This window comes from Abramis brama, assembly GCF_963993115.1.
Source record: "Abramis brama genome assembly, chromosome: 18".
NCBI classification, from domain to species: domain Eukaryota; kingdom Metazoa; phylum Chordata; class Actinopteri; order Cypriniformes; family Leuciscidae; genus Abramis; species Abramis brama.
Genome location: NC_139980.1, coordinates 16,411,453 through 16,438,356, shown reverse-complemented (window position 1 = coordinate 16,438,356; position 26,904 = coordinate 16,411,453). Strand labels below are relative to the sequence as shown.

The 26,904-nt window shown below is 39.7% G+C and overlaps 2 protein-coding genes across 2 annotated transcripts; one reads left to right on the top strand and one right to left on the bottom strand.

Annotated features, from left to right (window-relative positions):
* LOC311068509 (uncharacterized protein) lies at positions 1-26,904 on the top strand. The gene is made up of 11 exons (XM_084090994.1): positions 1-140; positions 2,961-3,132; positions 5,074-6,729; positions 6,807-6,946; positions 21,600-21,804; positions 21,903-22,007; positions 22,103-22,296; positions 22,384-22,510; positions 23,444-24,067; positions 24,174-24,251; positions 26,450-26,904. The coding sequence occupies exons 1-11, from the start codon at positions 126-128 to the stop codon at positions 26,452-26,454; spliced, it is 3,321 nt and encodes a 1,106-aa protein (XP_083947120.1). The 5' UTR covers positions 1-125; the 3' UTR covers positions 26,455-26,904.
* On the bottom strand, positions 14,899-19,908 carry LOC311068473 (uncharacterized protein). Its single transcript, XM_084090948.1, has 2 exons — positions 15,190-19,908; positions 14,899-15,127 (listed from the first exon to the last, which is right to left on the bottom strand). The coding sequence occupies exons 1-2, from the start codon at positions 18,098-18,100 to the stop codon at positions 15,033-15,035; spliced, it is 3,006 nt and encodes a 1,001-aa protein (XP_083947074.1). The 5' UTR covers positions 18,101-19,908; the 3' UTR covers positions 14,899-15,032.

Here is a 26,904-nt window from a genome sequence, read left to right as displayed (position 1 = left end):
TCTGACGATGACGACACCGGAAACGACGAGATACTGCAGCCATATGTCACAGCAATTTCAGAACAGCAGTACTAGGCCAGCGGTCTCCGGACAGAGTTTTACAACAGAGCTAATAGCACATAATTATGGAGGGGTGCACGGTAAGTTGGTGTTTTTGTAATGTTTTATTTGTTTTAACATGATCGCTTAACAATAGCACTTTTGGTGCACGCTCGGCTTCCGCTTAAAAAGGCGGTATGGAGTCTGCAATGCCATGTTGATGTGAACGCGACCAGTGCAAAACTACGGAAGTAAATTCTTCTTGGTTACATTTTACTTCTATCGTTACAAACTCTCTGTCGCAATTCCTGAAGTAAAATGTATTCTCCAAAGCTTCTTTATTCCGAATTAAGTTCTGCATTCTCCCTATCGCTTTCTATGCAAATACACGGACCTCTCTCTCTCTCTCTCTCTCTCTCTCTCTCTCTCTCTGTGTGTGTGTGTGTGTGTGTGTAAAGTTCTGCAAATTAAATAAATAAAACGGTGAATTTTGAATCTTATGTTCCTGAGTCTATACCTGGGTGATTCTCCAACTACAGGCACTCTTGTGTCCTTGGCCTTTTTTTGTAAATAAATAAACAAACAAGTGCACAAATAAATTGTCATTATGAAGTTCATGCTCCAACATCCTAGTAACCACCAAATCTTGCCCTTTTTTCTTTTAAAAATGCTTTTGCAAGGCTGTTTATTAGCAGATTTTGCAGTTTTATGCTTGTCCCCAACCCAGACTGGCCCTCTTTGAATGTTAAAAAATTATATTAAAGGATCGATTTAAAAATATTTTTTAACATGTTTGTCTTAAGGACAAATAAAATATAATATCATAGCATCGAAATTCCATATGTATATCATAATTTTAAACTATTTTTGGAATGAAATAAGTGTCCCCAGGTTTTCCGTCATTTCCACCTCCTTCAACAAAATCCACTTTAATAGCTCCACCTTAAATATTTTATTTACTTGGTAATCATGAAAATAATAGTGAAAAGGACGTATTAGTTGAAGATGAAACTTAAGGCACATGTGCTCTTCAGCACGAGAAAATAAATCAAGGTAACTCAAGCTTTTATACAGAGTATTTTTATTCAGCGTCATTTCCACCTTGGCTGTAGTTCAGTTGAATTAAGTACAACAAATATGAAAATAATGTATGTATGTTTATTACGAGTAAACAACATAATAAGTCCAAAAGTAGCTAAGCCTGACATGAGGGAGTGCTAATATTGCAGAAAAACTGCTAAAATGTCATTTCCACCTCCGTCATTTCCACCACTGAGAAATTACAGGCGTAGCTTTGGACATGATTTATATAGTTTTTGTGTGCTATTTGCATGTTCTAATGACATATTTGTGCTTTTGGACTGAGAACTGTATCATCATTCCAGTACACTCTAAATTTATTTTTATTTATCTATATTTCTATGAATGTTTTGAGCAGGTTCATATAATTTGCATATAATTTGTAATCATTATTTTTAAAACTATTAGGTATACTGTTCTACTCATATATGTTAAATAATAAAATACATGGTTAAAAATATTTTGGGCTGGCAATTTAAGTAAAAATAAACAGAAATAATCTTTCCACCATAAACCGTAATTTCCACCACTTTCCACCACTACAGTTTTTAAGAAAAAAAATAAGAATAACCAATGATGTGGATCTAAATGTATTTTAAATCAAGTAGTAATAGTTCATTACTTGCAATATATGTGTGAGTGACTTATAATAAACATAGACCTGAGCAAAAATGAAATGCTGTAGGCAAAAATCCCAGCTCGTGGCAACTCGTGGCATTTAGCAACTTTAAATAAAAATGCATTAAGTTCATGAAGTATTAAGATTTATTTTGTTACATGATTAGGTAGCCACTGATGTTGTTGACTGATACATAATCTTATAATCAGTTTTACAATGTTATATTGTAATAAAATACATAAATTGAAAAGTGGTGGAAATGACATATTTGAATGTGCTCTTCAGAAAAACTGTTCAAAATAATAATAATCCATGGAATTCTAAAACTGCCCACTGTTATATTGTGTTAGAAGACAAATGAATGAAGCTAGAAAGATTGTTTTAAGAGTGTTTTAAGAGAGTGAATTTTCCATAAACTCACAGTGCCAAAAGTGCTCCTAGTTGGAGAATCACCCACCTATGTCCGGTGTAGCAGAGGGTCAGTTCACCCAAAAATGGTGTCATGATTTACTCACCCTCATGTCATTCCTAACATATTCGTTCGTTCGTTTGTTCGTTCTTTGAAACTCAAATGAAGATGTCTAATGAAACCTGAGAGTTTTTTGTCCCTCCATGCAAAGTTCATTCCTCTAAAACTTTGATGCTTCAAAAAGTTCATAAAGAGATTTTAAAAGTCGCTTTATATGATGAACAGATTCATTTAGGATTTAGGCTATTCACATATTGATCAACACACATAGGCTACATAGACCATGTGTGTTGAAGAGCACATCAAATATGCATGTGCTCAAGAACCAATGAGGTTTGTTCTGGCATATGTCAGAAGCATGTTTTAACTTCCTCGTGATGAACCAATGAAGTTCTTGCATATGTGAGTTGATCAATGTTTATGAATAACTGCCACAGTTAAATCTGTTCATCATATAAAGAGATTGTTTCTCTTGATATTCAATTCACATGGATTACTTTTACAATGTCTTTTTTTGACGTGTAAACATTTTGGTTACAGTGGTTTCAATGATGGAACAGAAATCGCATCAAAAATATCTTCATTTGTGTTTCGCAAATGAATGAAAGTCTAATGGGTTTGGAACGTCTATTGCCAAGTAAATAGACAAAATTAAAAATTTTGGGTGAACAATCCATTTATTTCGCACTCTATGCAGTGTCTGGTTAAATATGTAGTCTTCTTAACTGTGTTTTTTTTTTATTTCCTTTGCAGAGACATATTTCAATTCAGAAAGGTCAAACATTCCCTCAGTTGCAGAGATGCACAAAATGCTGCAACAATTTTCATTGTCCCTTTTGTATGGCCAGTGTGTTTAAGCCCAGCAGACTGGACAAACTCAAATTACATCTGAAAATCCACTCTAAAAAAGCAGTTGTCCATGGAGGTATAAGTATATAGCGTATAGTGTACATATATTGTATATTGTGTGTAGTATGTGTACACAGATGAGCCAAAACATTATGACTACCTGCCTAATATGCTGTTTGTCCTCCATGTACTGCTAAAACAGCCCCAACCCATCAAGGCATGGACTCTACAAAACCACTGAAGGTGTCCTGTAGTATCTGGCACCAAGGCATTAGTAGCAGATTCTTCAAGTCCTGTAGGTTGCATGGATCAAACTTGTTGGTCCAGCACATCCCACAGATTAGAGATGCTGAGGAGTTGAAGAAAAGAATAGCTAGTGGAGATTGTAAAGTTGTCGACAATACGTCATCAAAAATCAAGTCCAGTGTGTGGGAGAAATTTGGAATTATCTGAAGAAAACAATATTGTGAAAGGCTTTGCTGCATGCATTTTCGTGTTGGATAGCCGCAAATGTGTAACTTCATCGCTGAGGAAGCACACAGATAACTGTGGTAACAAACCCAAGCAGTTCTATCGAACAGTATTTTTCAGATTTAACACTGTTCAGTATGTGTGGTGTGCAGTGTTTGAACCCAAAATTGTCAGATGTAGGCTAGACGAAATTGCGTGGCAGATATAGTGTTGTAGCTGCATCTGTTACTCAGTTTTGTGGTAACGTTAGCCATGTTCTTCATGTACCGGCCTTTTGACAGCTTCGGCTGAAGTTGTCCTTGTGTTAATTGTCGTTATAACTTCTGTATGACCTGGCAATAAACATTTTTGTAAGTGTGTCTATAATGTGATTGGCTAAACTGATTTTATTTCGGGTGCGGGTCGGGTGTCGGTTCTATTTTAAGCTGGTCGGGTTGGGTGCGGATTTTAATTGGTGCTGTTGACGGATAACGGGTCGGATGCGGTTTGAAGCACTGCGGGTACGGGCGGGTGCGGATTTACAAAATCGGACCCGTGCAGGACTCTGCCACAGATGCTTGATTGGATTGTGATCTGGGGAATTTGGAGGCCAGGTCAACACCTTGAACTCTTCATCATGTTCCTCAAACCATTCCTGAACAGTGTGTCAGGGTGTATTATCCTGCTGAAAGAGGCCACTTCCACCAGGGAACACCAGTGTCATGAAGGGCTGTACCTGGTCTGCAACAATGTTTAGGTATGTGGCACTTGTCAAATATACGTCCACATGAATGGCCGGACCCAGGGTTTCCCAGCAGAACATTGCCCAGAGCATCACACTCCCTCCACCGGCTTGTCATCATCCCACAGTACATCTTGGTGCCATAATTTCCCCAGTTAAACGGTGCACACGACCGTCCATGTGATATAAAAGAAAACGAGACTCATCATACAAGGCGACATTCTTCCACTGCTCCAAGGTCCAGATCCAACGCTCGCATGCCCATTGTAGGCGCTTTCAACGGTGGACAGGGGTCAACATAGGCACTCTGATTGGTCACAGCTCCAGCAGAGTGTGAGTTACTGTGTGTTGTGACACATTCCACCTAAAACATCATTAAAATTGTGTGCGACTTGTGCCTCAGTAGACCTTTTGTTGACTTGGACCAGACGGAATAGCATTCATTGCCATCGTTCATCGATGAGCCTTGGGCACCCAACACCATGTTGCCGGTTTGTGGTTTGTCCCTCCTCGGACCCCTGTTGATAAATTCTCACCACTGCTGACTGGGATCAACCCACAAGCCTTGCCGTTTCAGAGATATTTTGAATTAGAATTTGCCACTTGTCAAAGTCAGCTGCATCCAACACATTGATTATTAGAACTGATTGTTTGCTTACTATCTATTCTACCCAGACCTTAGTATGTGGCCTTGTTAGGAGATGATCATATTCGCTTCACCTGTGACTGGTCATAATGTTTTTGCTCATCAGTGTATACATGTAGCATAAATATATTGTATCTCAATATTTTACTAATATACATATATCTTCTTTCTTTTTTTAGACTTCAATTTTCACAGGTGTGGCCTGGGCTGTAGACCATCCCTACATTTCCACTGTATATACTGTTCAACAACAATTATAAGGAAAGCTGATTTTAAAAACCATTTACTAGTCTGTAAACATAAGCTACATTCAAAATCAGCCACAAAAATGGTGTCAAGCACCAGTTCGGCAGTAACCGCTCCATCAATCATAAACACACAGTCAATCATCAATACAACAGGGACTGTTCCTACAATCATAAACATACCGTCAATCATTAATACAACAGGGACCGTTCCTGCATTCATGTACACACTGTCAACCACCAGTACAGACGTTACTGCTTTAGGGATCAAAGATGGACCCTCAACCACCAGTACAGACGTTATTGCTTTAGGGATCAAAGATGGACCCTCAGTCACCAGTACAGACGTTACTGCTTTAGGGATCAAAGATGGACCCTCAACCACCAGTACAGACGTTATTGCTTTAGGGATCAAAGATGGACCCTCAGTCACCAGTACAGACGTTACTGCTTTAGGGATCAAAGATGGACCCTCAACCACCAGTACAGACGTTACTGCTTTAGGGATCAAAGATGGACCCTCAGCCACCACTATAGACATGACTGCTTTGGGGATCAAAGATGGATCGTCACCCACCAGTACATGCAAGATTCGTGTGCGGCCTGTTATTAAAAAAAGATGCCCAATGTGCAGTATCCTCATCAATAAAACCAATCTACAAAAACATATTGAACGGAAACACTCCGATCAGTCAGAATTGGACATTGGTGACACATTCCAGCTTACAAGCGAGTGTATAGACGAGACAAACGGGATATTTACAGTTCTTAAAATTGTAAAAGGCCACAGCGTCCCGCTTCACGTACAATACAAGACAATGGGAGAAAACCACAGAATTCTCTGCGAATCGAAAGAGTGCCAGGTTAACATAGATATTGCGCAGAGGAGTGGTATCACATCGTACCAGTGCGTGCATATCAGTGCAGCGAGCTTTTGCAAGTCTTCGGCTGAACCAGTCTCGCTCAAGGAAGAAGTTTTAACGGCGATAGTGAGAGGAAAATTGTTCAGCGAGAAAAAGAAAAAAGAATGCCTTGTTCTGCAACAGCTCGCCAATAGTAGCCGCGTACCACTTTCCGTTCACACCTCGATTGGTGTGTCAACGACAAAAATGTTTATTTCGGTTTTTGAGCCCAGTGTGTCCTCCTATAGTCGTTTGGGCCGTGTCATGGTTGTTTACAACACCCAAATGAACACGTGGCACTGTCCCTGTACTAAAGTGCGACGCTCATGTCTGCACAAGTATGTTGCCAAATGGCATCTATTTCAAACGCACCGTGAGCTATTGAGTACTGATGGATCACCACACAACACGCCACATTCAGAAGAGGAAGGCGTCACAGACGACATTCATGTGTATCCCCCGAAAGGTCTGGGACTGGAGTATATGGTGAATTACATTCTTCAGATCAAAAAGATTCCTGCTGTTCTTCCAGAAGATATGCGCATACCATCGGCACGTAAGGATTACCCACGAAACCTTTGTCCGACTGAAACTTTATGTCAGGGATGTCCAGGCGAAGTCCCTCTCAGCGATCCTATGCTAATTACACAGACCGCCAAAATACTGACCAATTGGTGCAGTATTGAAGGTAGGCTATATTGTCCTTATGCTTGTCCTCTATTCAGCTACATTGTCCTGTAATGTGATATTTGTTTTAATTGCTAGATGTTGCCACCTACTGTAAGCAGTGCCCGCAGTGTGGGATATTTTATCGTTACCAAGAGTGGAAAGACGGCCTCCATAACTTCAATGATCACATCATCCTTGACATACCTTTGTGCTTAACCTTCAGGAACCTTCTACAGGTAATCTTCAGTCTGACTATATCAGAGTCAGTGATATGATGCAATTTTTTTTGTTGTTTAAATCTTTTTATTGGAGAATCAAGGGTGTTACATTTTACAGGAAATGAAACAGTTCTCCAGTTTCATTTTATCTTAAACAACTAAAACCTTATACAACCCCCCCCCCCCAAAAAAAACACACTACTTAATGGCAACCCTTCCCACCCCCCAAATTTTGACAACATTCTGGGAAAACAATCTTTTTCCATTTTGTTTGTTACACAGTACTTCAAAAAAGTTTAAGGATCTACACATTGAAAACAAGCACACAGCTGCATGCCCACATTTCGACCCCAGTTGATTAACGGCTTTAAACTCACAGTTTCACAATTGTCAGTCAGGCTACTCAGTTCCCACCACATCAAGGTGATTGATCATTGATTTGAATAAACATATATAGAAAAAATAAAAAAGGAAACAGAGAGAAGAAGTAGTAAATTGTAAAATATAAAGGAGTCTCATACTTCAGGCAATACTTTGAGATTCTCAAAATATGTCACAAATGGTTGCCATTTTAAACGTACAGTATGGGATTTTTTCTCCACTAGGGGTCGCTAACCTATTTACAATAACAAAGGCGTAGTTTGATGACGCAACATTTGCTAAGAATTATGGATCTTGTCGTCAACGTCAAGCCGACCGATCTAATAATGTTTATGGATGACTGAATACATCGATGCTTTTATCATGACTGTGATATGAAGCAGTTCAGGATTGCTAAGAGACAGCTATCAGCTCCAAACGCGACGCGAGTCCCGCGGATATAAAAGGAATATGGACATTTCATTCTACCGAACTACACACAGAATTACTACTCACAGGTCAGTTTATTAGACAAATTAAACTTGTGAGGTAACGCAGCGCTGTTTCACTTGGTCTAACATTACACTAGCACACTAAACTGCATTTGAATGTGTTGAAATTTATGTGTTAGTCTGTCTGTATGAGACTAGCAGTAAACTAGATCAACATTAGAATAACATACAGATCATATTCTGACATTTTATCATTGTTGAACTATATAACATTGATTAGTTTTATGTAAATGTGCTCACCTGTTTAATAAAGTACATGTAGGAGCGGTCGAAGTCTCGGACGTGGAGCTCTCGTTTATATACTGTCTATGCAGTGTTGCCAGATGTACGATAATTATCGTATTTGTACGATAATTTTGACCTCTGTACGATGTACGATCAATAATGGAAAAAATCCTATAATGTACGATAATTTCAGAACTGTGTGACACTTCAAATGATGGTCGTTGTAATCATAGGGTTTCTCATTGATCTAGCTGTTGATTCTACGTCTACCGGGATAAGAACGTATAGAGAGAGGGAGCGAGAGACCTTGCGCGTGTGTGCTAGTGTGCCTCACGAAGCGCATGTAAGGACCCAACCAATCAATTGTAAGAACCTTTCTTTACAGTACAAGCTTTTAAAACAGGAAAGCTGCTTCCTGCCCCACTGAGTAAATGTTAAGTCGAGAGAGGAGGCTGGAAATAAATGATTCTTACAAATAGGGCTAAGGGGGGAGGGAGTGGTGAATTTGTAATGGTTTCGGAACTGGGCCCAGATTCTAAGGGTGGACAATACTATGGGATTGGAGGTAAACTTGGACCACTTTGTAGGCAGGGAGGAGTACACCAAAGCAGGGAGAGAGGACGAGTGGCAAGAGTGTGCCTCAAGTGTACACCAGTCGGTGTCTGGCACATGGAGCCAGAATAAAATTTTCTGCAAGTTAGTTGCCCAATAGTAGTGGATAAAACTGGGAAGAGCTAGTCCCCCCACATCGCGACCCCTCTGAAGTAAGCCTTTATTAACTCTTGGAACTTTATTCTTCCAGATGAAGGAGGTAACGGATGTGTTAACTGATTTAAAAAATTTAGTCGTCAGGAATAACGGTAGACATTGAAACAAATACAAATATTTTGGGAGTACGTTCATCTTCACCGATTGTACCCTCCCTGCAATAGTCAGAGGTAGGCAGCTCCACCTTTGAAAGTCAGCTTTCATTTGGTTAACTAAAGGTGTAAAATTAGCCCCAAGAAGAGAGGTGAAAGAACGCGTAATGTTTATTCCAAGATATTTGAAACCGGAGTGTGTTAAGTGAAAGGGGACTTAATTTGCATTGCCAAATAATTAATGGGAAAGCATTCGCTTTTCTGATAATTGAGTTTGTAGCCAGAAAAAGACCCAAAATTATTCAATAGTGATACAATTACAGGGATGCTGGTTTCTGGATTGCTTACATAGATCAAGAGATCGTCTGCATACAGAGAGACGCGATGTTCCTCAGTCCCACGCCCAACCCCCCGAAATAACAATGATGACTTTAAAGCAAGCGAAAGAGGCTTGATTGCCACTGTAAACAGGAGCGGGGATAGAGGACATCCTTGACGTGTCCCACGTGTCAAGGGGAAAAATTTGGAATGAGATTGATTAGTTTGAATACATGCTTGTGGGGACGAATAGAGCAGACGAATCCATGCCAGAAACGTGTCACCGAACCCAAACCTCTCCAATACGGCAAACAAGTATTTCCACTCCACCCGGTCAAATGCCTTCTCCGCATCCAGAGAGATTACAGCTTCTGCAGTCGAGGAAGGACCGGGGGAGTAGATGACGTTAGCAAGTCTGCGATTATTTGAAAAAGAGTGGCGGCCCTTTATGAAACCAGTCTGATCCTCAGAGATTACTTTGGGGAGAACGGATTCTAAGCGATGTGCCATTACCTTGGATAAAATTTTTATATCAACATTTAGGAGGGAGATAGGACGGTAAGAGCCACAGTTGGTGGGGTCCTTGTCCTTTTTGAGGAGTAGTGTAATCTTAGCTTGTGTGAGGGTTGGGGGCAAGGAACCGTTTCCCAATGATTCGTTAAATACTTCTAGCATAATAGGTGCAAGTTTATCTTTAAATTTCTTTAAAAATTCGGGGGGGTAAACGTCGGGTCCTGGAGATTTACCAGTTCGCATGTCTCCGATGGCTGCAGCGATCTCTGTCAGTGCAAGAGGTCAATCTAACATTTCCCTGTCTCCAGGCTCAGTAGTAGGTAATTCTAAATTATCTAAAAAACTGTTCATATTCGTAACATCTAATGGAAATTCAGACGTGTAAAGTGTAGAGTAAAATGTTGCAAAAGTATTATTGATTTCCTTTGGGTTGGTGACTATGTTTTGATCCTGATCTCTCACTTGGGGTATGAGCCGTGAAGCAGCCTGACGTTTCAGCTGGTGAGCCAGCAATCGACTAGCTTTTTCTCCATACTCATAGTAAGTGCTCCGGGTCCGCAGTAATAAGTATTCAGGCTGGTTGGTGGATAGAAGATTGAGCTTAGACTGTAGAGCTATCCGTTCTTTATATAATTCTGGGGAAGGGCTTTCAGAATATTTGCGGTCTAAATTAAAAACTGAATCCGTCAGGTCTTGTATTTGTTTGCGGCGTTCTTTATTGACGTGCTACATAGGAGATAATTTGTCCTCTTAAGTACGCTTTTAAGGTTTCCCAAAGTAGGGAATATGATATACCTTCCTTCTTGTTTACTTCCAGAAAAGTATCTATATTAGTAGCCACATGTTCGCAAAATTTCTCGTTTGAAAGCAGCAGGGAATTAAGTCTCCAGAAGGGTTGCTCTCTAACGTTCAAAGTGAAAGAAAGGTCTAAGATGAGTGGTGCATGATCTGAAATGATGATGGCCAAGTATTCAACCGATTTCACTGCAGGGATGAACGAGCTATCTATAAACAAGTAATCTATCCTTGAGAAAGAATGGTGAACATGACAAAAGAAAGACAATTGTTTGGAGGTTGGATTTTGAAACCTCCATGGGTCTACACAGCCATTTTGTCTCATGAAGTCTGAAAAGACCCTCGACATTGCAGAAGGTGAGGTAGATTTAGGGCTAGATTTATCGAGCAATGGGTTAATTGTACAATTAAGATCTCCTGCAAGGATCAGTCTATGTGTATCTAAATTAGGGAGAGATGACAGAAGCTTATTGGCAAATTCAGTATCGTCCCAGTTAGGGGCATACACATTTACCAAAAGAACGGGTGTTTGAAATAGGAGGCCCGAGACAATGACATATCAACCATTGGGGTCTGCAGTAATTGCATTTAGTGAGAATTGAATTCGTTTATTAATCAAAATTGCCACCCCTCGCGATCTATTATTAAATTTGGAATGGAAGATATGATTAACCTGGTGTGATCTTCTAACCGTAAATGTGTCTCCTGCAAAAACAAAACATCAGTTTTCAGTTGTTTAAGATGGGAAAAAATCCTAGAACGTTTCACAGGACTGTTCATCCCCTTAAAGAAATCCCCGATGCTGGAGTATACGTCATACTCCAGCATCCATCTCCGTGAACGCGCGTCGACTGCTACCGGAAGCCAGTTATTTTCGTTTATAAAGTTTTAAATATGTATATTTTTACGACAAAAACGCACGGATTACCCTCAGAAGGCCTTCGTTTATCCCCCTGGAGCCGGATGGATTATTTTTGTGAAGGATGCGCGCACATTTTGGGACTTCAACGAGGTGAGCCCCATTGCTTCACATTATAACCACTGAAAGGTCTAAGACATTTTCTAAAATAACTGAAAATGTGTTCGTCTGAAAAAACATTGACATATGCATCTCGAACGGCTTGAGGGTGAGTAAATCATGGCTTAAATATCATTTTTGGGCGAACTATCCCTTTAACATTCCAGGACAAAAACCTTACTGCAGCTCCCTCTCCTGGGCTTGTACCGCCTGCGTTATTTATCATAGGAGACATCCAAAATGTGTATGATTAGCCTGAACCACATTGTGGAAGTACATTTGTGGTCATAAGTGATGTCAATACACACTGCGTGCAGTTGTGTAGAAGTAAAATGAAATAGTAATAATAATTAACTAAAAATACAGTTTAACATAGCTATGTGCATCCTCAGAAGATAAGGTTTTGCCATGTAAATAAAATGTTCCCCAGTTCTCATGAAACTTAAGTTGAAATAAAAAAAATAAAAATAAAAAAAAAACATTGAACACCCCAAACCTAGATCTTCTTCCCCAAACGAAGAAAACCACAGGAATTCCCAGACGGAAAACTTCCAAGACATCTAACGTTGTCTATAACTCCTATCCTAACCTGAGAATGGCTCCTCTCTCAGTAAGTGATTTGTGTTCTACCATAATTATCTGTTCAGCTCACCTTGAGAATAAAGAAAAAAGGGACCAAACTAAATAAATAAATTTGAAAGTAATATGATATATCCCTGATTTGCATCTGTGCAATTACACAGAGCACAATTGGACTGATAAAAGTATGTAAAATAATTCGAAGTGACTGACCTAGTTATGTATCCAGCTCACTTAATTTACCTTATTAAATTGACCAGTCTGTGAAATGGTAATATGCCAGTTATGTGTGAAAGCCACATTAACTAAAACAACCCTGCCATGTTTAAAAAAAAAAAAAAAACGCTGCCAAAAAAATATGCCAAAGCTGTTGCATATTTAAATCACAGAGGCCACTGCGTTGTTATTGTACCTTAAACTTAAACATGTACGAAAACAAATCGTCCCAAGGAGTCAAAGTATCTAAGCTGAAAGTTAGGCTTACTTTCATCTTCTCGTAAATATTCTGTGCTCCAGCATCATTTAGGCTACTTTCCCCAATGAAGCTCGTAAAACTCTCTGGCCTTGTCCGGAGTCTCGAAATTAACGTCTGTCCGTCATGAAGGACGCGGAGCCGGGCGGGATAGATAAGAGCGAACCTGACGTTCTTCTTATACAGGAGGGATTTCACTTCTTTAAAAGCAGCTTGTTTCTTGCCGAGTTCTGCGCTGACATCCTCGTGGAAAAAGACCTTATGTCCCCTAAAGAACAGCTGCACTCGTTTCCTCGTTATTATGCGGTGTTTGTTTTGGAAGTTGTGGAAGAGAACGAGGAATATCCTCGGCCGTTTGGAGCTAGCGCCGGGTTCGGCGGTCGGTTTGGGTCCCACTCGGTGCGCGCGGGAGATAATGAGGGGATGTGGAAAGAATTCCTTACCCAGGACTTTTTCGAAAAATTCAGTCATGAACTTAACTGTGTCCGGCCCCTCCATATTCTCCGGGATACCGACCACTCGCAGATTGGACCTACGGGAGCGATTTTCCAAATCCTCCACTTTGTTTTTGTCATCGCCGAGTGATTTTTTCAAGAGGAAGTCTGTTTGCTGTGCAAGGTCGTATAGAAGTACCGAGTGAAGCTTAGCAAGATCAGCAGGTAACTCCGAGCTTGGGCTAGCTTGTGTAGCCATGTTGTCTTCACTTGTGGCATCTTCGTCCATCTCGGTCGTTTTTTGCCCACGGTCACATCTCTTTGGTCTCATTTAGTTGTGCAAAGTTATGCTTAACATACACGTAATCAACTTAAGGTGCGCCTAACTTTATGTCGAAAAAATGAGGTAGAAAATAAAAAAGTAATTCGGGAGCCACTTCTCACACGTCTGTTCGCTACATGCTCAAACCAGAAGTCCTGATGCTATTTTTTTTGTCCTGTCTATTAATTCTTTCAAAAATATAGTCATAAATGTCTTGGTGGTACAACTGTTCTTGTATCAAAATAATAAAAGACTCATTAAGAGAAGGAAATTCTTAAACATTAAACATTATTACGTAGTTTGGCATCATATTTTTAGGGGCCAAGCACAGAATGTGCGTAGGCACCTGTCAGGGACCAAGCAGTTAAGCAAGAGGAGTCACAAGGGAAGTTCAAAAATACGAATTTTTATTTCCCAAAAATCATAATAACAAAATAAAGATAAAATTTTGGGCCCACAAAAAAAAAAATCAAATACACAGACAGTAACTAAAGCTCTGAACATAAAAGACTCAAAAATACAACTGACCTCTAACACAAGAAACAACAGGGACTTATATATTGGCTGATCAGACCAATTTTGACACACAGGGGAAGACTAACAATAACACTATTACATAAACTACAAATAACAGCAAAATCTACCTAAAACTTATTCCAAAAGAAATGTACTTTTACTTAACCTTAACTCAACAAAAATACTCAATATAATATAAATCTAAACCCCAAAATATCTAAGGAGAGAATGAGCTACACCTCCCCCGGACATAACAAACAATGGTAGTGTCCAATCAGGCCACCTCCCCTATAAAGCTGCTCCTGCTCCAAGCGCCACCCCTTTAAGCCAGCCGACTTCCTGGATCTCTCCCGGTGTGGAATCCAACACTGGTAAGCTCAGAAACAAATAATTATACAAACAGAATGACAATCCAAAAGCAACTAATGGTGCGCGCTCCCAAAAATATACTTCTGTATGGTCAACTAAATAAAGTATAATGTATGTAAAATGAACTATGTGTCCTGTGAGTTATTTGTAACTAAATAAATATTTGCAACAAATGTATAATGTGTATAAAAAAGTATATAAACTAATCCTAAAGAAAAACCGCATAAACTCAGGAAAAATATAAGTGCATGAGGTTACCGCTTTTGGACTGGTTGTGAGGCCATGGCTGTGGCCATCACACATCCCCCCCCCTTCAGAGCTGCTGCTGGGCCAGCGAGAGAGGTAGTCTGCAGTGGTGTTGAACTTGCCAGGGATGTACTGGACTGTAAACCGGAACGGCTGCATGGCCAGATACCACCTGGTAATCCGCCCATTGGTATACTTCATCCTCTCCAGCCACTGCAGTGCCTTGTGGTCAGACTCTAAGATAAACTCTCTGCCCATCAGGTAATACTTGAAAGAGTCCAGGGCCCATTTGACTGCCAAGGCCTCCTTTTCCACTGTTGAATAGCGGACCTCTCTGGGTAGAAGTTTCCTACTGATATATGCCACAGGATGTCGTTCCTCCTTAGGTCCCTGTAGAAGCACCGCCCCCACACCCCTCTCAGAGGCATCAGTCTGTAATATAAACAGTTCCTCAAAGTTTGGACTATGTAAAACAGGGCTTTTACTCAGAGATTTTTGAATGTCCTTGAAAGCTGCCACTGCCTCCCCCGTCCACTTGACCTGGTTAGGACATCTTGAGCCCGTCTTATCCGTTAGTAGAGCAGCCCTGGCCGAGAAGTTGGGGATGAACCGATGGTAGAAGCCAGCCATCCCCAGGAAAGATCTTAACTGCTTCCTGGTCTGTGGGAGAGGACATGACTCAATTGCATGAACCTTTCGAACCTGAGGTTTAATTAACCCACCTCCAATAGTGAAACCCAGGTACTCAGTTTCCTTCTTGGCCAAGACACATTTAGCTGGATTGATTGTCAAGCCAGCAGAACGTAGGCGGTCCAGGACCACTTTGAGATGCTCCACATGTTCCTCCCACGTTGTGCTGTAGATGACAATATCATCAAGGTATGCACAAGAAAACTCAGACAATCCATAAAGAACCTGGTCCATTAATCTTTGAAACGCTGCTGGAGCCCCATGCAGCCCAAATGGTAACACCGTAAACTGAAAAAGCCCCCAGGGAGTTCGGAAGGCTGTCAGTTCCTGAGACTGCTGGGTTAGGGGCACTTGCCAGTAACCCTTACAGAGGTCAATGGTGGTTAGATACTTTGCTTTTCCAAGGCGGTCAATGAGATCATCAATTCGTGGGGTGGGGTAAGAGTCAAACTTTGAAATTGAGTTTAGATACCTGAAGTCGATACAAAACCTTATTGTCCCATCCTTCTTCGGAACCAGCACCACGGGATTGCACCACTCACTCTTAGATCGCTGGATTATCCCCAGAGACAGCATGAGGTCAACTTCCTTCTTCAAGGACACCAGGAGGCGCTCTGGTATCCTGTAACTCATCCGTCTCACTGTTGCATCAGGTTTTAATACAATGTCATGTTCAACCAGGTTTGTGCGCCCTGGATATTCTTGAAATGTGTCTGAGTGAAGTAGAGTTTGTACCTGAGACTGCTGATCCTTTGACAGATGGCTTACATCAAGCTCTGTGGACACTGGCAAGGGCAGATACTGGTCATCTGCCTCCTCCTCTTCCTTTACGGCCTGAATCAGGAACACCTCAGCTCTTGGGACCCACTCCTTAAGGAGGTTCACATGAAGCACCCGGCTAGAACGCTGATGCCCTGGAGTGGAGACCTGATAGGTGGTGGGCCCCAACTTTTTTTGCACCTCAAAGGGCCCTTGCCATTTTGCAAGGAGCTTACTGTCACTGGTAGGCAACATAACCAAGACTTTCTGGCCCGGTTGGAAGCCTCGCTGTCGAGCCAACTTGTCATACCAAGTCTTTTGATGCTTTTGGGCCTCCAGCATATGTGTCTGGGCTAGTTCCCCCATTCGCTGCAGTTTCTCTCTCATCTGGACAACATATGAGATTACATTAATGGTCCCTTCCTTCTTCTGATCCCCTCCCCAGGTGTCCCTCAATAAGGTTAGAGGACCCCTCACCTCATGACCATAGAGTAATTCAAAAGGGGAAAAACCTGTGGAAGCCTGAGGTACCTCCCTATATGCAAAGAGGAGGTAGGGGAGCCAGTGATCCCAGTCAGATCCAGTCTCATTCACAAACTTACGGAGCATTTGCTTGAGGGTCTGATTGAACCGCTCTGTCAGCCCATCTGTTTGCGGATGGTAAGGTGTAGTGCGCACCCTCTTTATGCCAAGGAGTTGATAAACCTGTTTCAAAAGATCAGACATGAAATTAGTGCCTTGGTCCGTTAAAATCTCACAAGGGAAACCAACTCTTGAGAAGAAATGCACCAAGGAAAAAGCCACAGTTTTTGCTTTAACTGATTTCAATGGGAACACTTCTGGATATTTAGTTGCATAGTCGGTTACTACCAACATGAAGCGGTTTCCTGTTTTGCTTTTCTCCACCGGACCAACAATGTCCATCCCAAGACGCTCAAAAGGGATACTTGTAACTGGGAGAGGTTGAAGTGGAGCTTTGGAGGGACTTTTCATTGACGTCTTTTGGCACTGAGAGCAGCTTCTACAGAACTGGGCGACATCAGTTTGCAAACCGGGCCAGTAGAAATGGCGCTTAATACGAGCTGTGGTCTTATGTTTCCCTAAGTGGCCCGCCCAGGGGATGGAGTGACCCAAGTTAAGTACTATTTCTCGGGCCACCTGTGGGACCACTAGTTGCTTCACCTGGCCATTCTGATGGTAAAGAACACCGTTCTGTAGGACATACTCATTTTGCTCACCATTAGTATTAGTCTCCTGCTTCCTTCCTCGTGCTCTCTGCAAAAGGGTAGACAAAGTTGGATCATTTTCCTGCATTTGCATTATATCTGTAGGTATTTGAAAACCCAGGGACATGTCTGGAGTAGCCTCAGCTGATGGTTGTATAGCCGTGCCCTGAAATTTGTCTTGCCTCCTCTGACTACGAGTCTTGTGAGCTTTCCCGGGACATGTCTCAAACTCTTCATTATAGAACGGCAGGGCACTGAGGGCTATGGAATCTGTGTCCACCTGCTTAGCTTGTGCTCTAGTGATCACATTACAACTTTGCACCGGCTTTATCAAGTCATAGAGTACTGGAAGATCTTCGCCCAAAACTACAGGGAAAGGCAAGTAATCTGCAACTCCCACATTTAACAGATACATCTGTCCCTCTATCTCCAGATAAATATCAGCAGTAGGGTAATACTTCTCATCACCATGTACACAGCAAATAGGGACAGTCTCAAGGGTACAGATAGCATTAGCTGGTACATATTTTCTCTGTACAAGGGTCTGAGTACTGCCAGTATCAATCAGGGCTCTGAGGTTTTCCCCATTCATTTTAATCCAAGTCATTTTCATGGTGTGATTACCTTTGGGTTCAGGGTTAGCACTCTGGCGTGGAATAAAACACATTTGGGTCAGCTTGGCTGGATTCTTCGGGCACATTGGTTTAACATGACCTTCCTGTCCACACAAGTAGCAAATGGGCGTTCTGTTAGGAGCTCTAGGTGGTGTATATTGGTCCTCCCTCATGGGGGGGCTTACCCACTCCTGGTGCCGGCCTCTGTTGGTACTGAGGGGGTATGGGCCTGTGGCCGTCCTTACCAGCCTTCCCACCCATACTACTCCATGGCTGACCCTTTTTCCGGGCAGCAACAAACACATCAGCAAGTGTGGCAGCTTCAGCAGCAGATTTCGGCCCATGCTCCTTTACCCAAACCTGAAGCTCAGGGGACAGCATTCTCAAGAATTGTTCCATGATCAGGATTTCATTAATTTCATGAAGTGTTTTACCTTGCGGTTGGATCCATTTTACATACAGCTCTTTAAGCCTCACATACAGCTCCTTGGGGCTTTCCTCAGGTTCCACATAGAGAGATCTGAACCTCTGCCTGTAGGTCTCAGGGTTAATATCATATTTTTTCAGAATTGCTGTTTTCACTTTATCATATTCGTGAGCATCATCTACATCCATATGCACATAGGCTCCTCTGGCCTTACCCGTCAGCAATGGGAGGAGACGAAAAACCCAGTCCACTTTTGGCCACCGACATGCCACTGCAATTCTCTCAAAGGTAATTAGAAAATGTTCAACATCATCATTTTCTGTTAATTTTTCCAGTCTAGGCTCATGAAAAGATCGAGACTGACCTGCTGAAGACATGGTGGGGTGGATTGACTCTATAGAGGGTGAGGCTTGGGCCTTTGAATGATCCACATTCAAATCATAGTCCTCAGAAGGGTCTGGCACTGTGGAAGCAGGATCTGGTACTGGAGATGTGCGAACCGCTACCTCCTGCTGCAGAAGGCGAAACTGATGCTGTAGTGATTTGAACTGGTACTCCTGGCGGTTAGTTTCCTCTCTCAATTTTGCTTCCCTGGTCTCCTGTTGACCCATAAATGACCGCATGATCCCAGCCAGGTCACTCAGCGTTGGCTCTCTGCCATCTTCATCCTCACCACCCGATGCTCCCTTTAGTGCTTCACCTTCCATTGCGTCCTCACCTTCAGCCCGGTGTCCTCTCTCTATATGGGTTGACTCAGTCTTCTTATTCCCTGTCTGGCCACCTCTTGTCACTCTCCCTCCTCGCATGCTTCACCAAAATGAGGAAAAAAAAAAAAACACCTTGCACTCCTCAACTGGCTAGTCCCACCGCTGCCACCATATGTCAGGGACCAAGCAGTTAAGCAAGAGGAGTCACAAGGGAAGTTCAAAAATACGAATTTTTATTTCCCAAAAATCATAATAACAAAATAAAGATAAAATTTTGGGCCCACAAAAAAAAAATCAAATACACAGACAGTAACTAAAGCTCTGAACATAAAAGACTCAAAAATACAACTGACCTCTAACACAAGAAACAACAGGGACTTATATATTGGCTGATCAGACCAATTTTGACACACAGGGGAAGACTAACAATAACACTATTACATAAACTACAAATAACAGCAAAATCTACCTAAAACTTATTCCAAAAGAAATGTACTTTTACTTAACCTTAACTCAACAAAAATACTCAATATAATATAAATCTAAACCCCAAAATATCTAAGGAGAGAATGAGCTACACCTCCCCCGGACATAACAAACAATGGTAGTGTCCAATCAGGCCACCTCCCCTATAAAGCTGCTCCTGCTCCAAGCGCCACCCCTTTAAGCCAGCCGACTTCCTGGATCTCTCCCGGTGTGGAATCCAACACTGGTAAGCTCAGAAACAAATAATTATACAAACAGAATGACAATCCAAAAGCAACTAATGGTGCGCGCTCCCAAAAATATACTTCTGTATGGTCAACTAAATAAAGTATAATGTATGTAAAATGAACTATGTGTCCTGTGAGTTATTTGTAACTAAATAAATATTTGCAACAAATGTATAATGTGTATAAAAAAGTATATAAACTAATCCTAAAGAAAAACCGCATAAACTCAGGAAAAATATAAGTGCATGAGGTTACCGCTTTTGGACTGGTTGTGAGGCCATGGCTGTGGCCATCACAGCACCTATTGTATCCGTTGGCGTTCTCAAAATTATTCTTCATTTTTCCGACTAGGAGTCTATGGCAGCCCATAGAACCGATCGCGGGAAAATTGTAACGGTTTGACATTCTGATAGAGGACAGTCCCAACATCAAATACACCAATTTTGGTGTGTTTAACTCATTCCCTCTAGCGCCACCACCTGTCCAAAGTTTCACTCATGTTTATGCTAATAACTTTTGAACCATAAAGCCTATCAACAAAATTCTTTTTTCTTCTGATCCCTCATGACGATTCGATTGCACCCTATGTCGTCATTTTCCGTCATATAAATATGTCCGCCATTTTGAATTGTCCAAACAAATTACTTTTTCGAACTCGTCCTAGACGGTTTGTCCGATTTGCACGAAAAAAATTGAACCAGATCATCTCCAGACCATGCCAACAAAAAGTTATGGAATTCAAGTTGATTCGTCAAAACTTTCTCGAATACCCCGCAATCTAATTTTACGTAGCGCTTGCGAAAACAGACTTAAGGCTGTATCTCCGCAACGCTTTATCGTATTCAGACCAAACTTGGTACATGTCATCACAAGCATGACCTGAGGCTACATGCTGCGTTTCGGCGCAGCGCCACCTACTGGTCCGGAGATATGAAAAATGGCTATTTTGGCTTATAACTTCTGAACGGTTTGCCCAAAAATCATAAAAGTGGTCTCGATAGATTCAGGGCATCATGGCGAGTCGAATGGTATCCAATTTTACCAGGTCGGCCATTCTGGCTGTCGGCCATTTTGAATTATGTGCTAAAATGCTGTATTTTATGAACGCATAAACGGATTGTCACGAAACTCGGTATGGGTCATCACTGCGATGCCCTGAAGGAGCCTAAGAAGTTTCGACCAGCGCCAGAACAGCGCCACCTAGTGGTAAAATTAAACGTTCAAATGCTTATAACTCTGGTTGTGGTCAACTGATTTTCACCGAGTCCAACGATACCACCCATGCTAGGTTTCGCCTTACGGTTTGTGTAGCGTTGTGATTTAGCGCTTAAAAAACATTTGCCAATATCTTCGAAACCATTAGACCGATCGAAACGTGCAACACAGACGCGCTGCGCTAAAACACTACGTGAAAAAACTCAAGGCCCAGAGAGAAGGAAATGAATAGTGGAATAAAGCTGTTATTTTTGGGGGGGTTTTGCGCACAAAAAGTATTCTCGTCGCTTTATAAACTTAAGATTGAGCCACTGGAGTCACTTGGACTATATTAACGATGTCTTTAATACATTTTCTGGGCCAGCAAGTTATAATGTCTTAGAAGGCTATGGAGGAGTGATCCAGCTCTCAGATTTAATCAAAAATATCTTAATTTGTGTTCCAAAGATGAACGAAGGGCTTACGGGGTTGGAACAACATGAGGGTGAGTAATTACTGACAGAATTTTCATTTTTGGGTGAACTAACCCTTTAAAGGGATAGTTCACCCAAAAATGAAAATTCTGTCGTTAATTACTTTCCCTCATGTCGTTCCACACCTGTATGAGCACCTTATTTTTCACAAAGGATACAAAGAGTACATTTCTAAGAAGGATTTTTTTCTTTATAATGAACACTCTTATCTATGCCACTTATCCATGAATGTGTTTAAGTATTCTATTTTTTACATTCAAATGTTGAAACTGTTTGAAACTTTCTTCTTTTTTTGTATTTTTGCTTAGGTACATACTTCAGTGAGCAGAGCAGTTGAATATTTACAGCTCATGACAGGTGTGGAGTTTCCACCTCCAGACACAATGCTGCATGCATATTTACAGTTTGAAGCCCTCACAGATCATGAATACAAGTATTCATGCCCCTCCTGCGGCGATCATCCCCCGGTGGTGATCTTGGGTGTACACAAACCGAGCACTTCTCACTTATCAGGTAGAAAAATGATAATGTTCTTCATCTTCCAGTTTGTTTATTTGATACTTTTTTGGACATGTGGTTTTTGTCATAGTGAAATACTGTTATGTTTTCAGAAAATGACATTAAAGAACCACCAGAGAATTTTAAAGGGGAGGTCAATCTGGAAAAGTTCTGGGAGGCACTATCCAAAGAGATGATCTGTCGAGGACTTGTTGAAAGTACATACACATACAGTGCTTATTACACTATATTGTGAAATATTGAAAAGAATGCATCTTATGATTTATTTTTATTTTTTTCCCTATTGTTTTAGATGGTGGACACAATCCATTTGCAGCTCCACCAAATTATCACTTTTGGGCTCCTTGGATAGGCAAGAACACACGGCAGTCAGACACTGTGCTAAACACAGAGTTTGAGAAAGTTCGTGCTTCAAAGTCTAAGTCAGAGGTTTTAGAAATGACAGTTACAGAGGATAGTCTCAGTGAAGAACTTTTCAAACAGAAGGTTTGCTTTATGAGTGGATCAACCCTTTTAATGCTTTTTTATTGAATAAATTAAAATGAACATTTTTTAAATAATATTCTTTGATAGGATGATGTGGTTAGAGATTTATGCAACGAATGTGGTGTGGACTCCACCGGATCTCGTGGTGATATCCTTCTTAGATTGGCCGATGAAATGAAATCCAGGCAAACATGTGAAAAAATCTATTGCTCTGGTGAGATTACTGTTTACTCTACTGTTGTAACTGCATTCCTGTAAATGTATGTTTTTTTATTATTGCCAATATATGAAAATGACAAAAAACTGCTTCTAATATTTAAAAAAAAAATCAACAGGAAATGATATCACAGAGAGGATCCCTGCAGACCCTAGTTTTGTCAAAGTCAACAAGTTCCATCATTTAACTAAAATAATTTAATATTTTAAAGACGAGGCAAAGTTGGTGATAAAAATACTTCCCCATAAAATATTTATGAATTAATAATTAATTACATTTGTAAAAATACCTTTTACCTTGAAAAGTAAACACTACTGTTTAAAGATCATAAATGCAATAAAAACGGTAATATTGTGAAATATTGCAATTTCTAAGAACTGTTTTCTGTTTTAATACATTTTAAAATGTAATTTATTCCTGTGATCAAAGCTGAATTTTCAGCAACATTACTCCAGTCTTCAGTGTCACATGATCCTTTAGATATCATTCTAATATGATGATTTGATGCTCAAGAAACATTTCTTATCATCATCAATGTTGAAAGCAGTTGCTGCTTAATATTTTTGTGGAGATCACGATGCATTCCAGAATTCTTTGATGAATTGAAAGAAACATACTTTTTAACATTATAAAAGTCTATAGTCTATACTGTCACTTTTGATCAATGTAATGCAAGTTTCTTTAAAAAAAAAAAGTTAAAAAAAAATAAATAAATATATATATATATATATATATATATATATATATATATATATATATATATATATATATATAATATTATTATTATTATTATTATTAAAGGATATAAATTTAAATATTTAAAAGATTTTTCCTTTTCTTTTTTCAATTTGTCACTAACCCTCTTTTTATTATTAAATGTTACTTTCTAAAATCATATTTCTCTCTTCTTTTTTTCTGTCCATTTTTTAGGAGGCTGGGGAGTCATCATGTGCCCCTGTGGAATTGTCTACAGTCTAAAATGCAATCTCCAAGCTGCGAGCCCTCGAGACTTTGCCGATTTGCTGTTATCATGGCAACATATGCCGAATGTCATGATTTATGACTTTGCGCAGAGTCTTGCTACGCACACCAATCTAAGGGCCCCGGAAAAGCTTCCCATCTCTCCATTTGAAGGACTCTTGGTGGAGCCAACTCAAGCAAACATAGAACTTGCCAAACGTGGACAGCTGAGAGTGTTCCTGCCTTGGCTGGGTGAAAAAATGGAAATGGCAGATCCTCACGGACACCCGGCGACCGGTTCATCTGATCATTACGTGCTTCATGAACGCAACTCAGAAGACGGCACAGATGTTCTGAGGAAACTCACGCTCGTGCCTCAGCTGGCCAGCAAAGTGAATAGTGAAGTTGCAGAGCGACTATTTGCCAAAATGAAGAAAAATAACTACTTCATGTCTTTGTCATCAGCGCATCTGTTTCTAATGAGGAACATTGTTCACCACTATAATGAAAACAAGGCCAACAAAGCGAGCACCAGATTAAGAAAGAGTTCTGGATCCAACTTGCTGACTGATGCGTATGGACAAGCTGTTTTGGGTAAATTTTGGATATAAATGATATTAAACAACATCAGAAATGTAGTGGAAAGACATTGATAAATACATACATACTTGTAACTTTAGATTTGTTTGTGTTGTAATAGAAAATCCAGGAGGATCCAGAAGCACGGATAATGTGATTGAGGACTCAATCCTGCCATCTCTGATGGACCTGAGCAGTGGTACGTGTTTTTATTGTCAATATCGCAAAGGCCTTTTACAGGTTATATGGGATATTTGAATGATTATCCTAATGTTGTGTGACATTAAACACCTGTCAGTAGAGTGTTTTTTTGGATTGTCAGCAGTGGTACACAGAGTGGTTTTGATTTGAGTTCATTTTGTAAATGTCTTAAAAGCACATGTATGAACCTGTTGGTATCAAATGATACAGAATTCACTGACAGTGCTTCAGTTGCTGGGGAATTCAATAAATACTTCGTCAATGTTGGTCCGGGACTGGCCAGGGATATTCCAAAAACGGGTAGTAGTGATAGAGTAGAAAGTAAGAAGTTATTTGTTGAAGAAGCAATATTTATAAGAGGGACTGATGAAAAAGAACTCATTGATGTTGTAAATAAATTGAAGAGTAAGAAGTCGACCGACTGCCATGATATTGATATGTGCACAGTCAAAAACATTATTGAATCCATAGCAAGACCTCTAACCCATATTTGCAATCAGTCCCTACAAACCGGTGTCTTTCCAGATAAAATGAAAATAGCTAAAGTAATACCAATATATAAAACTGTAAATATACTACACAACTACAGACTTATCTCATTGCTTCCACAGTTCTCTAAAATACTGGAAAAAAATGTTATTTTTAAGGCTAGATGATTTCATCGCCAAACATAGCATTTTATATGAACAGCAATATGGTTTTAGAGCAGATCAACTTCTTTTGCATTGATAGAATTTATAGAAAAAGTTACAAATGCCATAGACAGGAAGCAATATGCAGTAGGGATATTTCTAGATCTCAAAAAAGCTTTTGATACTGTAGATCACAAATTATTGATTCAAAAACTACAAAGATATGGTATTAGAGGAATTGCACTAACATGGTTATCCAGTTACCTAGATAACAGAAAACAGTATGTTGAAATACAAAACAATAAATCACAGCTGTTGCAGGTTACATGTGGGGTGCCACAGGGTTCAGTGTTGGGGCCATTATTATTTAACCTTTATATAAATAATATATGTGAAGTGTCACAAATTGTGGAAAGCATTCTTTTTGCTGATGACACAAACCTACTATGTTGTGGTGAAAATTTGGAGAAGCTTCTGGATACCATGGAAAAGGAAATGAGTAGGATGAAGATTTGGTTTGATGAAAATAAACTAACACTGAATTTGAGTAAAACCAAATTTATAATATTTGGGAACCGATTAACAGACACAGATAAGAAACTTATGATAAATGGTATAGAACTAGAACGAGTATCTGAAATAACATTTCTTGGGGTAGTTATTGATAATAAATTAAGCTGGAAACCTCATATAAAGTATATTAAAACTAAAATATCCAAGTCATTAGCAATATTAAATAAAGCCAAAGAACTATTGAATAAGGCTTCTCTAAGTATGTTGTACTGTTCCTTCATACTCCCATACATGACTTATTGTGTGGAAGTATGGGGGAACACTTACAAAACAAATACATATCCAATCTTCATCCTACAAAAAAGAGCTATTCGAATCATACATAAAACTACATACAGAGAACCAACGAACCCATTGTTCATTAAACTCAAAATATTAAAATTTAAAGATTTGATTGACTACAAAACTATTCAAATTGCTTTTAGAGCACATAATAACCAATTGCCTAGAAATATCCAAGAGCTTTTTCAATTGAGAGAAAGCACGTACAATTTCAGAGGAATATCAATGTTTAGTAAACCATTAATTCGAACAAATAGTAAGTTCCACTGTATAACAACTCAGGGTGTTATCCTGTGGAACAACAGCAATAATGATTTAAAGTTATGTAAAAACTTATTGCAACTGAAATTATTATTTAAAAAAAGAATCCTAGATGGATATGAACTGGAACAGTGATTTTCAGAACTTTGTTGATTTTTATTTAGTTTGAATATATAATGATGCAAACAATTTAAGTAGCTAAAAATATCATTGAATGGGGGTAGGACATGAAAAGTTATATTAACTTCTTCCTACCCCTTTGAACATGACTGTTATTTGGATCATCTGCTGATGATCTTTTTTGTTGATTGTTTGTTCTTATTTAGTTTTGTTGTTGTATTTTTTAACATGTTCAATAAATAATAAATAAAAAATAAAAAAAAATGAATCTATGAATCTAAAGAATAATCATATTCATGTGTTTGTATTGTTCTTTTCTGTCTTAAAGCTTGACTGGGCCTTCAGCACAGACAACCCATTGGAGTTGGAAACAATTGTAAAATCCTTTTTCTTGACCTTCTCAATAAGCTGATGAGTTTGAATTGAATGTTAACGACTGAGTTAGTTGTGGTTAAAACCAAATGACTGGGAAACCTTTATTATGATTATTATTTAAAAAAAAAAAAATCATAAAATTCTGAATTTACCTCTAGGCTAACAATTGCATTCAAAGACTGCATTGTGATTTCTGGATACTGGATGTTATTTATGTTTTTTTGTTGTTTTTTCATTATTATTATAATGTATATTTCTGCAGGACTGTTAATATAGTTGAAATATATTATTTGAGTATTTCAGTTGTGATGTTTAATTTATTTTAGTTTTACTTAAAGCAATATCAATGTGGATGTCATATCTGGATTTGTTATTTTGTGTTATATATGATTAAACATTCATGAATAC

Bases quoted from the DNA above. Each gene is read 5' to 3' on its own strand.
- LOC311068473 (XM_084090948.1), bottom strand. From the start codon at position 18,100: ATGGGCCGAAATCTGCTGCTGAAGCTGCCACACTTGCTGATGTGTTTG. The intron at 15,128-15,189 runs GTGGGTTAATTA...CCTCTCCCACAG, and splicing joins CCTGGGTTTCACTATTGGAG to ACCAGGAAGCAGTTAAGATC.
- LOC311068509 (XM_084090994.1), top strand. The intron at 22,008-22,102 runs GTACATACACAT...CTATTGTTTTAG, and splicing joins CTGTCGAGGACTTGTTGAAA to ATGGTGGACACAATCCATTT. The intron at 24,068-24,173 runs GTAAATTTTGGA...GTGTTGTAATAG, and splicing joins GTATGGACAAGCTGTTTTGG to AAAATCCAGGAGGATCCAGA.